Source organism: Bubalus bubalis, chromosome 2 (assembly GCF_019923935.1).
Source record: "Bubalus bubalis isolate 160015118507 breed Murrah chromosome 2, NDDB_SH_1, whole genome shotgun sequence".
Classification (NCBI taxonomy): Eukaryota; Metazoa; Chordata; class Mammalia; order Artiodactyla; family Bovidae; genus Bubalus; species Bubalus bubalis.
Genome location: NC_059158.1, coordinates 132,486,810 through 132,500,670, shown reverse-complemented (window position 1 = coordinate 132,500,670; position 13,861 = coordinate 132,486,810). Strand labels below are relative to the sequence as shown.

Sequence of the window (13,861 nt, the reverse complement as noted above, 5' to 3'; positions counted from 1 at the left end):
ATGGACATGAGTCTGAGTGAACTCCAGTTGGTGATGGACAGGGAGGCCTGGCGTGCTGCGATTCAGAGGGTTGCAGAGTCGGACACAACTGAGCGACTGAACTGAACTGACCGTTTTTATTAGTTTTCTTAGTCTTAGGTCAGAGGTCTTACTCAGCTTCCTATTCGGGTTATAACTATTTGAATCAAGACTAGCCCCACCTGGCAGTCAAGCTATGCCTTGCTTATTACTCATTTATGTAAAATATCTGATACCTGCCCCTCTGAAGAACAGGATCGAGGTCAATGAGGGTAGATTCTGGAGGTATTCTCAGCAATGTTTATATAGGCCTCCAAGTCCACTACTTCTCTATTTGGCCAGCCTCTCTACACAATAAAGGGAATTGAGGAATGCTTTGGGAGACAGGAGAAAGGCAGATGCTGCTGCAAACAGGCTTGCTGAAATAAGCAAAGATAAAATCTATTTTAATTCTTTTAACAGAAAACTAGTTTGAAAAACGCGTATTTTCACTTTGATCAATATAGATGCAGAGGAAGCCAGGCAATTCCACTATGGATAACCTGACCCTAAGATACTCTATTTGAACCTAGTTCAAAACTCAAGAGTGCTGACAGGCTGTACTCAAACTCTATCCTGCTTGGAATTACCCTGCTTTATCTGACTTTTGGAGGTGCATATGTCTAAGTACCATTTTTTATAATCTAGAACCTTGATACATTCTAACCTCACAAAAATTAACTGGTATGTGCATGTGTACATTTATTTCAAGATAAAGTTATTTCTGTGTTAGTATCAAGGGCAGGAGACAAAAATCTTCAGGGACTTTGTTTCAAGTGCAGCTCTCTCCAACCTACACTTATACGTTCTTCTGGTGGAGCACAGAAATAATCCATACACCTAACAAGTTCCTGGGGAAAATCTTACAGGTTTATAAACCATATTTTGAGACTTTTATTCAGTATCAATATGTGCACAAAGAAACTGGACTATGTCCAGAAGTATAAATTTTGTTGGCATGAAACAAAAATGTACTCAAATTTTGGTTTAAAATGGTTAAAGATCTGATTTTTAAAGACATGTATTACTTATCAAGGCCTTGAAAAAGACAAATGGAATGTCTGCTAGTCAAAACTTGTTAAAATGCTGATTTTCATCATACTTATTATCTCAGTGGTAAACAGCTCTTAGGAGTTCTCTTTGGACCTAATGTTCTTAATGAGGAAACACTACATGAATGGTTTGTCAGATGGCCTGGACTTGATTCTCTCATCTGTGATTTGTGCTTTAAGAAACATCATTATACACTTTTAGCTCAGAAACCTGGTGTACTGTGGTCACAGCATTGAACAAATTCTGGTGGATCCCTAATGAAGTAAACCTGAGGAGATTTGGAAAAAACTTGAACACACCTGGAAAGTTTTTTCTAGTTTCTCCCCCTCAGGTCCTAACAACGTACCATTCAGGATAGTGCTTTTCCCAAGGTCACATTTAGATTTCCTCAAAAGCATATCTCAACTGTTAGTCACTATGGCTACTTTGTGAAATGTGGGGTTGTTTACCCCAACATCTATTTAATAATTGGCTGGAACCTCAATACTCAGATTGTCACTATGGCCAAGTATATCTGCTTTTACTCATCATTAATCCTGTACCAGAAAACAACTGTGACTCTCTTCTACTAGAAATGTTCACTTCCATCAGATAGGGGATAAAACAAATTAACACAAGGAAAAGTAGATTAAAAAAAAAAAGGCAAAAATAAAATAAAATTAAAAAATAAATAAATAAAAGCATCATAGCAGAAAACAAGTCTACTCCAAAAACAAGTCTAGAAGAATAAACAGACTTTGGTGTGAAAGTCTTATGTTAAAACTGCTTTTCACGTGGTTTTCTTGTTTGTTGTTTCTAGAACCTTTGTGAATACATTAAATCTCTTTAATTAAGAGTCACGGCAGCCTACAATTGCTTGGAGCAATCTATCATTATGGCACATTATGATAATGGTATTATTAAGGTATAACAAAAAGGAAGGCATGTCAATAACAAAATTGAAATATCAGATCCATATAAACTAAGAATTGTTACTATGTCTTAAGACTGATGTAAAATACTCTCAAATTTGTACCTTCTGAGAAAACTTTCTAGGGCCAGTTAACCACTTTCTGATTACATGTTCTTTATAGATCACTGATTTTACTAACCTCGTATCTGTTTTTAGTATCATTCCCTCGGCATTATTACTCAACCCAGCAAATTAAACATTCTCTTAAAATGTTAAAAAATAAAACTACAAGTGACAAATACTCGGTTCTCAGTGATACAATTATTTAGGGGAGCCTCAAGTTCAACTGTCCTCAAATTTAAAATGCAATTACTAAAACTACAGGAACCAAGCAAAAATGAGTTGGCATAAATGTCCATGGGAAAGCATACTGCAGGCTTCACTAATATGTAACATCACCTTGCTTTATGGGTTTCATGTTTCCAAGTCTGTATTGTAGTAACCCCCCAAAGAACCTGCCCAGAGAGAAGGGGCCACCTGCCTAATGAGACTTCAATTCACTTCAATCCACTTCAGAACTGACTTAGAAAGATAAAGTGGGACTCAAACCCAGTAGTGTGTATTTCTATACCAAATGGCCTTTGTTTTCAGATGTTTAAACTTAAGAAGTTGTTAGCTGAAAGCGCCAGGAAGGGGGAAGGTGGGAATCTTTCTTCCTCTTAACTTCTTGATGAGTACTGTCCAAGCAGGCTGAGAAGGCAAATATTCAATATGAATTGTAACTCACTTTGCTTTGGTTTTGGAGGCTTCCCTTAAGAAAAAAGAAATTTGTTAATAAATGATTTAAAAAAAAACCCACAGAACAGCAAGGTTAAATTATTGAGGCAAACATCAATCACAAAAGTAAAATATAAGGTCTTTCTCTACTTAATCTCAACACATTAAAGGGTAACAATACCTCCACACCTAACTCCTGCATTTTTTTCTATTCTTGAGGTATGATTAAACAAACATTTGACTGCTTATTAGGAGCTAGAAATCATTCTAATCATTCACTTGGAAAAATCTTAAATAACTCTAAAGGGGTAATATCACTTACTTATTTTTACAGTAATGGAACCTAAAGCTTACAGAGGTTTTAAGTGAACAGCTTGTCCAATACCACAGGTGAAGAGAATCAGGCCAGGATTAGCATCTCAGCAAGCCATTACCTTATTATTTTTTTTTAAACTCTAAAATTCTTTCATTCAAAACCACCTTTAATACTCATCTCCCACCAAGAACTCAGTCTTAGAGCTCCTACCCTTACTTACAGATTAAAAAAAAAAAAAAAAAAACTAATTTGCAATTTTTTTTTTTACTTCAAACATCTGTAATTTTGCGAACATCTTGATAAAATACTAGCCACAAAACCAAATGAACTATAATAATCAGTTTGTGAATAAAGGGAAAACTTATTTCTATAACATATAATTCCCACTTAAGTACCATAAAGAAACTTCTTGAGCTTATTCATTACTTCATTTACCCCTTAACACTACCGACACGGTTCCTGATATGTGGCACACTGTTAGAAACTGGATTAGAGCAAATAAATATCTGGCACAGATTTTTATATTCAAACGCCATGGCACTTTCAGAAAACAAAGCCTACTTAAACTATTTTGCTATTTGAGGTGAGAGAAAAAAGACAAAGTAATAAATACAGAGCTAAGTAGTCACACAGGCTGAAGTCATGATGACTTCAGTTACAGTTAAAAAAAAAAAAAAGTACTGGCTCTCCAATGTAAATCATGAAAAGAGCAAAAATAAGGTAGGTCTGTTAACATTAATGCAAATTTTATTCAAGAGATAATTTTGAAGAAGAGTTTAATTCTGACAAAGGAAAAATGTTCCAGTTATCCACCCTACAGTGAAAAGTGGAACTGGACACCATTTAACATCACATGAGTAAATTTAACCTTTATATTTCTAAATAAAGCTGTATTTGCTTCTTTGAGAGAGCCATTTCTTAACTTCTGCTGATAAGGCTTTGTGAATTATGTTCAGAAATTTTGACAATACACACACACACTCCCCTCAAATAAGTAAGTACCTAGGATTTTCACTCCAGGCTGATTTTCTGCAAGTACCCAGGACCCTATATAAGATTGAATATTTCTACATAAATTCAATTTGAATTGCCTTCACTATAATATTTATCTACCATAATTTGTAAAAGTTAGATCAATGTTTACTATCATTTTGTAACTCCCTCAAATTAAATTTCAATATCTGACACGGTAGTTTCAAAAAATAAACATTCAAGGCCTCAGGTTTAAATTTCCATTCAGTGTAATGCACAAAGCTGATAAATATTAATAGGACTACCCTAAAATAAATTTAGATTCCTTCTAAAAATTTTTCATAATACAGATCACATTCTGTTCCATAATTCTGATAAAGAATATGCTTTTTGGTAATTAAAATAAAGAGTTTAGGATGATTCAGTTCTTGGAAAATCTTAATGGCAGTCACTCAAAAAGTCAATCATTCCCTGGAGTCACACTCAAAAATTGCTGTTAACATTGACCAGATTTTTGTTTTTTTTGGTGGTTATTGCTTCAGTTGGCAATATCTGTATTTAAGACAAAAGAACATCTCCCACTAAGCCTTTTTTAAATATTACAAAATTTATATAGAAGACAGACTCATAGAGGCTAAAATGCTGATGGCATAAGTAACTCACCCATGAAATGGGTGCAGGTTTTTTAGAGGATATCCAAAGATCTTTTTGCTCTAAAAATAAATGCCCCTATTCTTCAGAGTGTTCCCATTCTTCAATAGGAGACTCGAGCAGCTTAATAGTTCTTCTATAAAAAACAAACCACTCTTGTTAACAAACCAAAAACATAAAAAGAAACAGATAAAGGACAGTTTTCACAGTTAACAATAAATAAAAGTGCAATAAGTGTTCAAGTAGGGCATGTAGTTTAAAAACTACATGTGAGTATTTGGCATAGGTCATCTTTTAAAGGCTCTCCGAGGGTCCCTGCCATTACTTATAGTGGTCATGACTGTTTGATTATTAGCTGTTCCTGGTAGCTGTGGATTTATAGGTCCCCGGCCACTGCTTCTACCAGCATATGAAAATTGGCATCCCCTCGCTTCTGGGCCAGTCTGAACCCCATTTCCTAAGAAAGAATATAAAAAAAATCACCATTTTCAGACAGAATTACATCTATTTGAAGTTCCAACACATGCTATTAATGCTTATAAGAATATTATGGAAAACAAACACCTTTACTTATAAACTACTGGAAAAAAAATCAGTGTGAGTTCTACGTTTTTCCAAATGTGTATTTACTTCAAATGTATTAACTTGATGCTTGTATCAATAAGGAGTGGGGGAAAAGAACTTGGGGAACTGAATGAGATAATAACAAAATAGGAAAAAAGCAAAGATAATGTACTACCTGTATTGAGGGAAAAAGTAAAAAGAAAAATAGTATATAAGTATTGGCATTTGGTTCAAATAAGGTTAGTAATGTTTTAAGAGAGAGACTATAATTCTAACTTTTTAAACGAAAAACAGCAAAGTGTCCCACAACATAACAATCATCAGAGCTGTGCCAAAACATGTAGCCAACAGGTCAAGTAAATTCCAGCCACACTGTGCTGTGTGCTCAGCTGTGTCCAACTCTGCATCCCTACAGACCTCAGTCCACCAGGCTCCTCTGTCCATGGGGATTCTCTAGACAGGAATAGTGGAATAGGTTGCTATGCCCTTTCTCCAGGGGATCTTCCCAACCCAGGGATTGAACCCAGGTCTCCTGCATTGCAGGTGGATTCTCTACAGTCTAAGCAGCCAGAGAAGCCCTCAGCCACCCTAATGAATTCCAATCACAACAGACTTTTCCCTAAGTCTTTAAGAATAAAGGCTTCAAAGGACCTTTAACAAGGATATAAGAGCCACTGACCTTCAAGGTATTTGAGGGGTAAAGGCCAGCTATTAGCATATGAAAAACTAAGGTGAGCTATTAATCTGAGGATAAACTGCTTTCAGTACACAAAAATAACCAGTTATTCTGAATCTACTATAAATAACTACTAGAAAGAAAGAAAGAAAGTGAAGTCGCTCAGTCGTGTCCGACTCTTTGCGACCCCAAGGACTGTAGCCCACCAGGCTCCTCCGTCCATAGGATTCTCCAGCAAGAATACTGGAGTGGGTTGCCATTTCCTTCTCCAGGGGATCTTCCTGACCCAGGGATCTAACCCAGGTCTCCTGCATTGCAGGCAGATGCTTTAACCTCTGAGCCACCAGGGGACTTCCTAGTAAATAATTACTAGAATTTCTATAAAAAAAAATAATTACTAGATTATAGAAATTCTGTAAAAATCAACAAGAAGTAGCATAATGCATCATCAAAACTTAATTTCTTAATCACTATGTTCCCAGTAACTGGTCCAAATGTTTAAATACAGAATGTGCACAATAAATTAGCTTAAGAGGGTATCAGTTTTTTCTAGAAAAATTAGTTATTTGAGAATTCCCTCTTTCACAGTACTTTCCCTTTTAGTACTAATTTTTGCCTAAAGACAATTTTTTTTGCCTAAGAGATTCCCTTAATTCTTACACCTGATTACAAATACGCCAAAAAAAAAAATCTTACCCATTGGTCCAAATGTACCTGTACCCACATTGTTACTATTATTCATGGAATTATTCTTCTGTTCATTGTGTGCCTATAAAAAAAAAAGTTTTAACTTAATCAAATGAAGATTTCAAAATAAACATATAACATGCATTCATTCTTTTTTTTAAATTTCAAGGCTTTTTAAAACAATTTTTAAATTTTATTTTTAATTGGAGGATAAATTGCTTTACAATGTTGTGTTGATTTCTGCTGTACAACTCAAATCTGACATAACTATGTGAATGTGTGTGTGTGTCCCCTTCCTTTTGAACCTCCCTCCCACCAGTCACCCAGTCCCACCCTCTAAGGCTGTCACAGAGTGCCAGGCTGGGCTCCCTGTGTCATACAGCAGCTTCCCATTAACTGTTTTACACACGGTAATGTATATATCGCAATGCTACTTGCTCAATTCGTCCCACCCTCTCCTTCCCCCACTCTGTCCACCAGTCCATCTTCCACGTTTTTGTCTCCATTCCTTCCCTGAAAATAGGTTCATCAGCACCATTTCAGATCCTATACAGACTCACAAAATACATAAAATGAAAATGACCTTTAAAAGATTCTTTTTAAAACTGTCTCCATTATACTTAGTATATGAAAAGCTTGGAAACCTAGCCATAGAATTATATTACACACTCAAATTAGCCTAATCATAAAAACAGACAATACATTTGGATTAATTACCCCTTTGTTCTGTTGTCCTCGATAATCTGGGTTAGGTTCACTGAAATTTGGCAATTCTGAATAAACCATACAAAATCTGAAAGACAATAAAGGACAATATGAATGATTTCTGAAATAATCAACCTTTAATATAGTATGTATAACTGACAGGAATAAAGAACTTAGATGTCAATGAATTAACCAAACAGCAACATGCTAACTCTATTCATTTACAATACAACTTCCTAAAAGCTTTGTTTCATTAAAAAAAAAAACCTCAAATACTTGATTGTCGACAATGTTAAAAACATTCTATTTTGTATTTTAGTTCTAATTCTGTACTGCAAAAATTAAATGTCAAAGATCAAGGACACAGGAACACATCTTTGTCCTATTTTTCCACACAGGCTGACTGATGCCTCTGAACCATGTATAGGGTTCCAGAGTGGTTTTTCCAGCAGTGGTGATGGATTTGCACTGATCCACTCACGCACTCTCATCCAGTCATAGTCATTCTTTGACCAATCACTGTGAATCTGCAAAGATAATCATTCAAGGTTAAAAGTGGATTTTACAGGCATTAATAAAAGACAACTGGCTATCAAGAAAACAGTTTATCCCAAGCCTTATCAACTGACTATGGTGTATATTAATTAACATTACACATAAGCATTTTCTTAGCTCCTCAACCCACAAATTAAAATCAGTTTTGGTAACTCCTATACTGAACCCAACACAAAGTCACTATGCATTGAGTGACCTCCAGTGGTTCTTCATGTAACTGACCTCCATTATTATAAATACTGTACATGTATGTGAAGGTTGAGTCAGAATCCGACATCTTTCTGTAATACTAACGCTAAGACCTCTCATAGCACATTGCTCTAGCATTACTCTAAATATGAACAGAAGTGAACTCTAATTTTCCTCCTAGCGGAAGCCGTGTTACCAGTTTATTATCTTTAAAAGCTTAAAAAAAAAAAAAAGCTCAAAGACTGCTTATTCTTCCCAAAGTATCTTATGCCTGCAGTGTAGAAAACATTGTTCCTTTGTTTTCTGGTGCCATTTGTGGCTTCTCCCTTTAGATATCCTCTATCTTGATAGGTATTAAGTAGGTGTCCTAGGCATAAACCAAGTAGAATGGACTTAATGGTCTGGTTCACTGCCTACACCATACTTTATGAGTACATCCCAAATGTCTAGGCCAGTGTGGAGACTGAACTACCTTTACACCCCTAGAGAGGATGGTTCCTCCAAGTCAAGGTGGACATTACCAGGGTAGTAGTTTATGGAAGCTCACACTGTGGCAGCCTGTCCAGTACCTAGACTGGATAAATACAGGACTTCAATTGTCACTGCTTCAAGTCCGTTTACATATGGGTACATATTCACCCATAAACAGAGAAAAAGAAAAATTAAACTTACTGCCTAAAACTAATACTCAGCTTCTTAACTGAAATTCACTAGATGACAGAGTTTACTTCAAATGGTACTTGTGACACCTGAAAGATACACGTTCCCAAAGCCGACAGAAAGGGTCCCACGGGGGATCGTCTCAAGTTCAGCTTCTTAATGCTCTCTGCCAGGAAAAACTGACATTCTCAACCACAGGAAACAGTACTGACAGCTGTTCAACTAGCACATACACAGAAAGTTAAGCTGCTGGAAGCATTCAGTTTACCAGCCAAAAAAGAGGTGCATACTTCATACCTACCAGTTATTCTGTTGATATTATCTGTAATTTATTCAATTATATGAAACATATTTTAATACTTACTCCCCAATTTTCTGAAGTTCTCCACCCCTTCCAGTATAAAGTGTCAGACATCCTTTCCACATGGATGCATACCTATAAAGAAAAGAAACATCAGTTCTAGGGAAATATCTATGTTTCCTTTGACTTCAATAAATTTTTATACTGTATTTTTTGTACTGGGGTGCAGGTAGGGCTCAAGCCCTGTCTCTGCCATTGATTAACTTGTTACTTACTAAATAATAATGTGAAGAAAAATCTACTGCCAAATTTTGATATAATTAAACAATAACTAACCCTAGAAAATAGAAGTCTTTTTGCAAAGGAAGCATTATTATACTCCAAAGATCACATCTTTAGTCAATTAACAAAGGGAGAACTTTCAAACTACAGAGACTTAACCAGAAATTACTTTATTCAATCACAGGACATATAAAATCTACATCCCAGTGTTTAATTTTAGACTTACGTAATTGGTCTACCAGATATTGGTAAAATAGTTTTTCTTTTGCCTCTATAAAACACAGGCTAGTATGTGTTATTCCTAAGTTACTAAAAATTCAGCATATTTAATCAAGGAAGGGGCTAAAAAACTAAGATCATAATCTTACACTGATTTGTTTTTCCAAATTCCCTATTTTTAGCAACAACGGCTGAACATGTAAACAATTTTGAATTCAAATAGTATCATTAGACGAAATAATCCTATACACAAATCTATGAAAAATATGTTCTAAAATAAGCCCAAGGCTTGTTTCTTTGTACAACTACTATTAAGTTTCATGATTTAGAAAGATACATTAAAACCAAGCATTACTTAACTAAGTACAGTGATGGTTTATCTTTTAATACAAGTTAATAAAATTCTTCTAGTCTCACATTATGTATTTCTTCTCATTTAGTAAATGTTATTTATTAAAGATTCCATTCATCACTTTGTTACACAAAAAACTGACTGAGGAGACAGTGCACTAATATCTTCCCTTATTAAGGTAAAAATTAACACCTATTCTGAGAGAAAATTTGAACTTATTGCAACTAAAACAGTTCAGTTCAGTCGCTCAGTCGTGTCCGACTCTTTGCGATCCCATGAATTACAGCACTAAAACATTTAACTTTCACTTATTTCAGGAATGAGATCAATGTTTGCAGGATTTTCTGATATGCATGTCAATATTCAAATTACTATTATTGCGATGTATACCTTTCTTCCAAAGCTTCTGTTGTTAGATTTAACAAGAATTTAAGGGCCTTACAAATAGGTCAGACTCCACTGGACATGTTACTTTAGTAAGTAAGGTATGTGTGCTAAGTTGCTTTAGTTGTGTCCAACTCTTCGTGACCCCACGGACTGTCGTAGTTGGCCAGGCTCCTCTGTTAATAGGATTCTCCGGGCAGGAATACTGGAGTGGGTTGCTATCTCCTTCTCTAGGGGCTCTTCCCAACCCAGGGACTGAACCCATGTCTCTTAATGTCTCCTGCACTGGCAGGCAGGTTCATTACCACTAGCGCCACCTGGGATTCCCATTTTACAGAAAAGTTGAGAAAACGTAGTAACTTCAAGATTAAACAGAAGTTAGAAAATAGTAGATTTCTTTGGGTTTGAACTTTCCTTTACACTGTACTCCTCAGTAACTATACTCCTTAAGATCCTACAAATACTACTTGGCTACTGACTTAGTTTTTCCACAGTTTTTTTGATGGACACATCTAAGTATTTAATGTGACTACAAAATATGCGATAATCAAAATGAGAAGCTGTTTACAGTGTATAAAATAATTTCTAATCACTGGATGAGATACTTTGGCAGCCAAAAAACTTTAATTATGCTAATTTTCACCCTACCCTCCCTGGTAGAAATTCTCTTTTGTGCAAGTTAAAACTGTGGAAGTTTAAAAGACTTAACCAGTGTCATGAGTCACAGTGTATGAGAAAAAAATGTCTAAGTCCTGACTCTCACTTCCTTCTTTGATGATACTCTGCCTCACTTCCTGAAGGTGCTGTAAGACCTGTAAGATACTATTAAAGGGCTCTTAAGTTCCTACTTTCGGTGATCCAACACTTTTCTGAGATTCTATTCACTAAGCTAACATCAATCTCCACCCACTTTTCCTGCAGTTATGACCAATGAATTATTATAATTCTGTAAACCAAAAGCTTCCAAAATCTAAAGATCCTTCTCTAGCATTTTATCTTCCTAAGTTAAAAACCTGGTAAATCTTGGTAAACGCAGTCTAACTTATAACCTCCCCCACCACCCCTCCAAAAGAATGTACTAAATTATTTTTAAAAACCAATCTGCCAACTAACTCTTTTGGACAGAGGTATCATAGATATCTTTCTGTCAAACATTTTCTGCACAACATTCTGGTTTTTGTGCAACACTGACCTTACAACAGTGGGCAAAAGGAATCATTTTCAAGAATGTACCTTCCAGATATTGTAAACTTCCTTTCAATTTTTACATCCGTGTACAAATTTGACATACTACAAAACCGGCTAAATTCTCCAGCTACAATCTCAATTTAAGTACACACGGTCTAAATGTGTATACAAATAAAATATGGGTAGACTTCAAAAGTTATTAAAAGGGGGAAAGGTTGGGGAAATAAACTAAGTGACAACTACATTATATAGTTAATGAAAAAAGATGAAGTATTAACTATGTCAGTTTTAATAATCTACTAAAAAGACTGAATAATTCTAGAATGGTATTTAAAAATCTACCTAATTTGTAAACAAGGTGTGGCTCGATTCCCAGCTGAAACTGGGAAACTTTTAAAGGCAAAGGTGTTACATCCCAACGCCGTCCACCATCTCAGGTTAATATCAATGGGGCTCAAAAATCCTCGGAGTGGCCCACAGAAAACACTAAACTTTATCCAGAACTTGCCAAGGTGCCGGGCGTCAGCCAACTCGGATTCTGCAGACTCCTACTTTGGAGGCGCACTCATTCCCCAACCCTTTTAGGCACACCTACCCTCTGGTCAACCGAATAATATCCCCTGGCTGTATAAGACCTCCGATTTCATCCCACACGGAAATAGTGATGCTGCCAGTTTTATCTGCTACTTTGCATGATCTCACTTCATGGCCGTCTTTGGTTTTGGTCACGCGTCCTGTAAAAATTTAAAAATCAAAGGGGGAGGGGTGTATTAGATAATGAGGACTTCCAAAAAGCTAACGCCTCCTCCGGGATCAAAATGCACCTGAAAGGTGGTGGGAAGAGGCAGAGCCCCGGGTTCTCGCCGCAGGCGGGCTACCGAGCCGGCGGGGGCCAACGGGGCCACGTGGATGGGGGAGGGGAGAAGCGAGGGAGGAGAGGGGGAGGGGAGCCCCCGGCTCGCAGCGGCGGTGCCCTTCCCTCCTGTCCCGGGACGCACAGGGCGGCGGGGCGGGCTGCGGACCTCACTTACCTATCTCCAGGACAATAAAGACGACATTTAAGTTTTTCAGTCCGGGCTTAATATCTTTTATAAAAAGAGGGGGGTCCCTGACCCCGTTCATATTGAGGCAGGTGCGGCTACGCTGCGGAGACTCGGGTGGGGAGGGAGCCGGACAAAGCTTCCCACCCACCCCGGGCCAGGGGCGAGGGCGGAGGGGCGACCTTGGGCGGGGGTGGCGAGAGAAGGGGAGAAAGCGGTTAGTCAGGGACCGAGGAAACCAGTCCAGACGGCACTGAGCCTAAAAAAGGGGGAGGGGAAAAAAAAAAAAGCGCTCACAAGTTTAAAAGAAAAAAAGACGAACCACTCCGCACACCAACCCCGCTCCCAACGGGGCGACAGGAAGGCAAGCGTGAGAACTGCCCCCTTCTTTGGATAAAAGGAAGAAAAAAAGGCAGCGAGAGGACGCCTCTGTCCTGAGTCCCGCTGACACACAGACACGGGCGCGTGCCCTGTCCGTCCCGGACTCCGGGGAGGGTTGGGCTGTAACAGCGAACCCGGAGCAGAGACCGAGTCACCAAACACCCAGCGTCCCAAACACCGACTGCGGAACGCGCCCGCGCGCCCGCAAGACCCTCGGGTCGCCCCGCCCCTTGTGACGCCACCCGGCGTCGGCACGCCCGACGACCCGCCCTCCAGGCTCCGGGGAAGGGAAGCCAGGGAGCAGAAACCAGCGAGAGACGCGCGCGCAGCATCCCTGGTTCCTCCCTCGTTCTTCCTAGCGCTGTGAGCGTAGGCCCCGCCTCCTCAGCCATCCAATCGGCTCTCGGCCTCACCCCACCCTCCTCCCGCTTCCGCCGTCGCTACGTAGCGTCAGTTTTACCCATCCGTATCTTCCTTCTTCATATTACTGCCCGTGGCTGTGGAACTTCTGGGCTTAAGTACATTTTTCCCCCCTCAGAGTTCAGTCTTCCACCCCCTCTGTTTAGTTTCGCCGTCACGGGGACCAGTTGCTGTGTTTTAAGATCCAGCGGGAACGTCAGAAAGTATGCAGTTGAGTAAGAACAAGGTTTAGGCGAGGGTGGTGGTTCTGGGTTGAAAGAAAAAGAAAGTAGGGATGGGTCCTTAGGTATAAAGCTGTGATTTTAGGGCCGGAAGAAAAGTTAGAGATCATTTTAACCGGCACATTTTAAAGCATTTTCAAACGGAGATCCAGAAAGGTGGGGGCTTCCCCGTGGCTCATAGGTAAAGAATCCTCCTGCAGTGCAAGAGACACCGGTTCTATCCCTGGGTCGGTAAGATCTGGAGGAGGGCATGGCAACCCACTCCATTATTCTTGCCTGGAAAATCCCATGGACAGAGGGATCTGGTGGGCTATAGTCC

The 13,861-nt window shown here is 38.5% G+C and overlaps 1 protein-coding gene across 6 annotated transcripts; it reads right to left on the bottom strand.

Moving 5' to 3' along the window:
- Nucleotides 1-1,908: 1,908 nt before the first annotated feature.
- Nucleotides 1,909-13,308, bottom strand: NABP1 (nucleic acid binding protein 1). Of its 6 annotated transcripts, none has more exons than XR_329436.4 (8): nt 12,818-13,184; nt 12,512-12,702; nt 12,076-12,214; nt 9,119-9,190; nt 7,363-7,438; nt 6,655-6,727; nt 4,731-4,854; nt 1,909-2,813 (listed from the first exon to the last, which is right to left on the bottom strand). XR_329436.4 is itself a non-coding variant. In XM_006079521.4 (7 exons), the coding sequence occupies exons 2-7, from the start codon at nt 12,600-12,602 to the stop codon at nt 4,781-4,783; spliced, it is 525 nt and encodes a 174-aa protein (XP_006079583.1). In that variant the 5' UTR covers nt 12,603-12,702; nt 12,818-13,182; the 3' UTR covers nt 3,825-4,780. The 6 variants fall into 6 exon arrangements, 3 of the variants coding, with proteins under 3 accessions (XP_006079583.1, XP_006079582.1, XP_025133609.3); XR_329437.4 differs by having other exon boundaries at nt 1,909-2,808; XR_006548495.2 differs by having other exon boundaries at nt 1,909-2,752.
- Between the last annotated feature and the right edge of the window lie 553 nt (nt 13,309-13,861).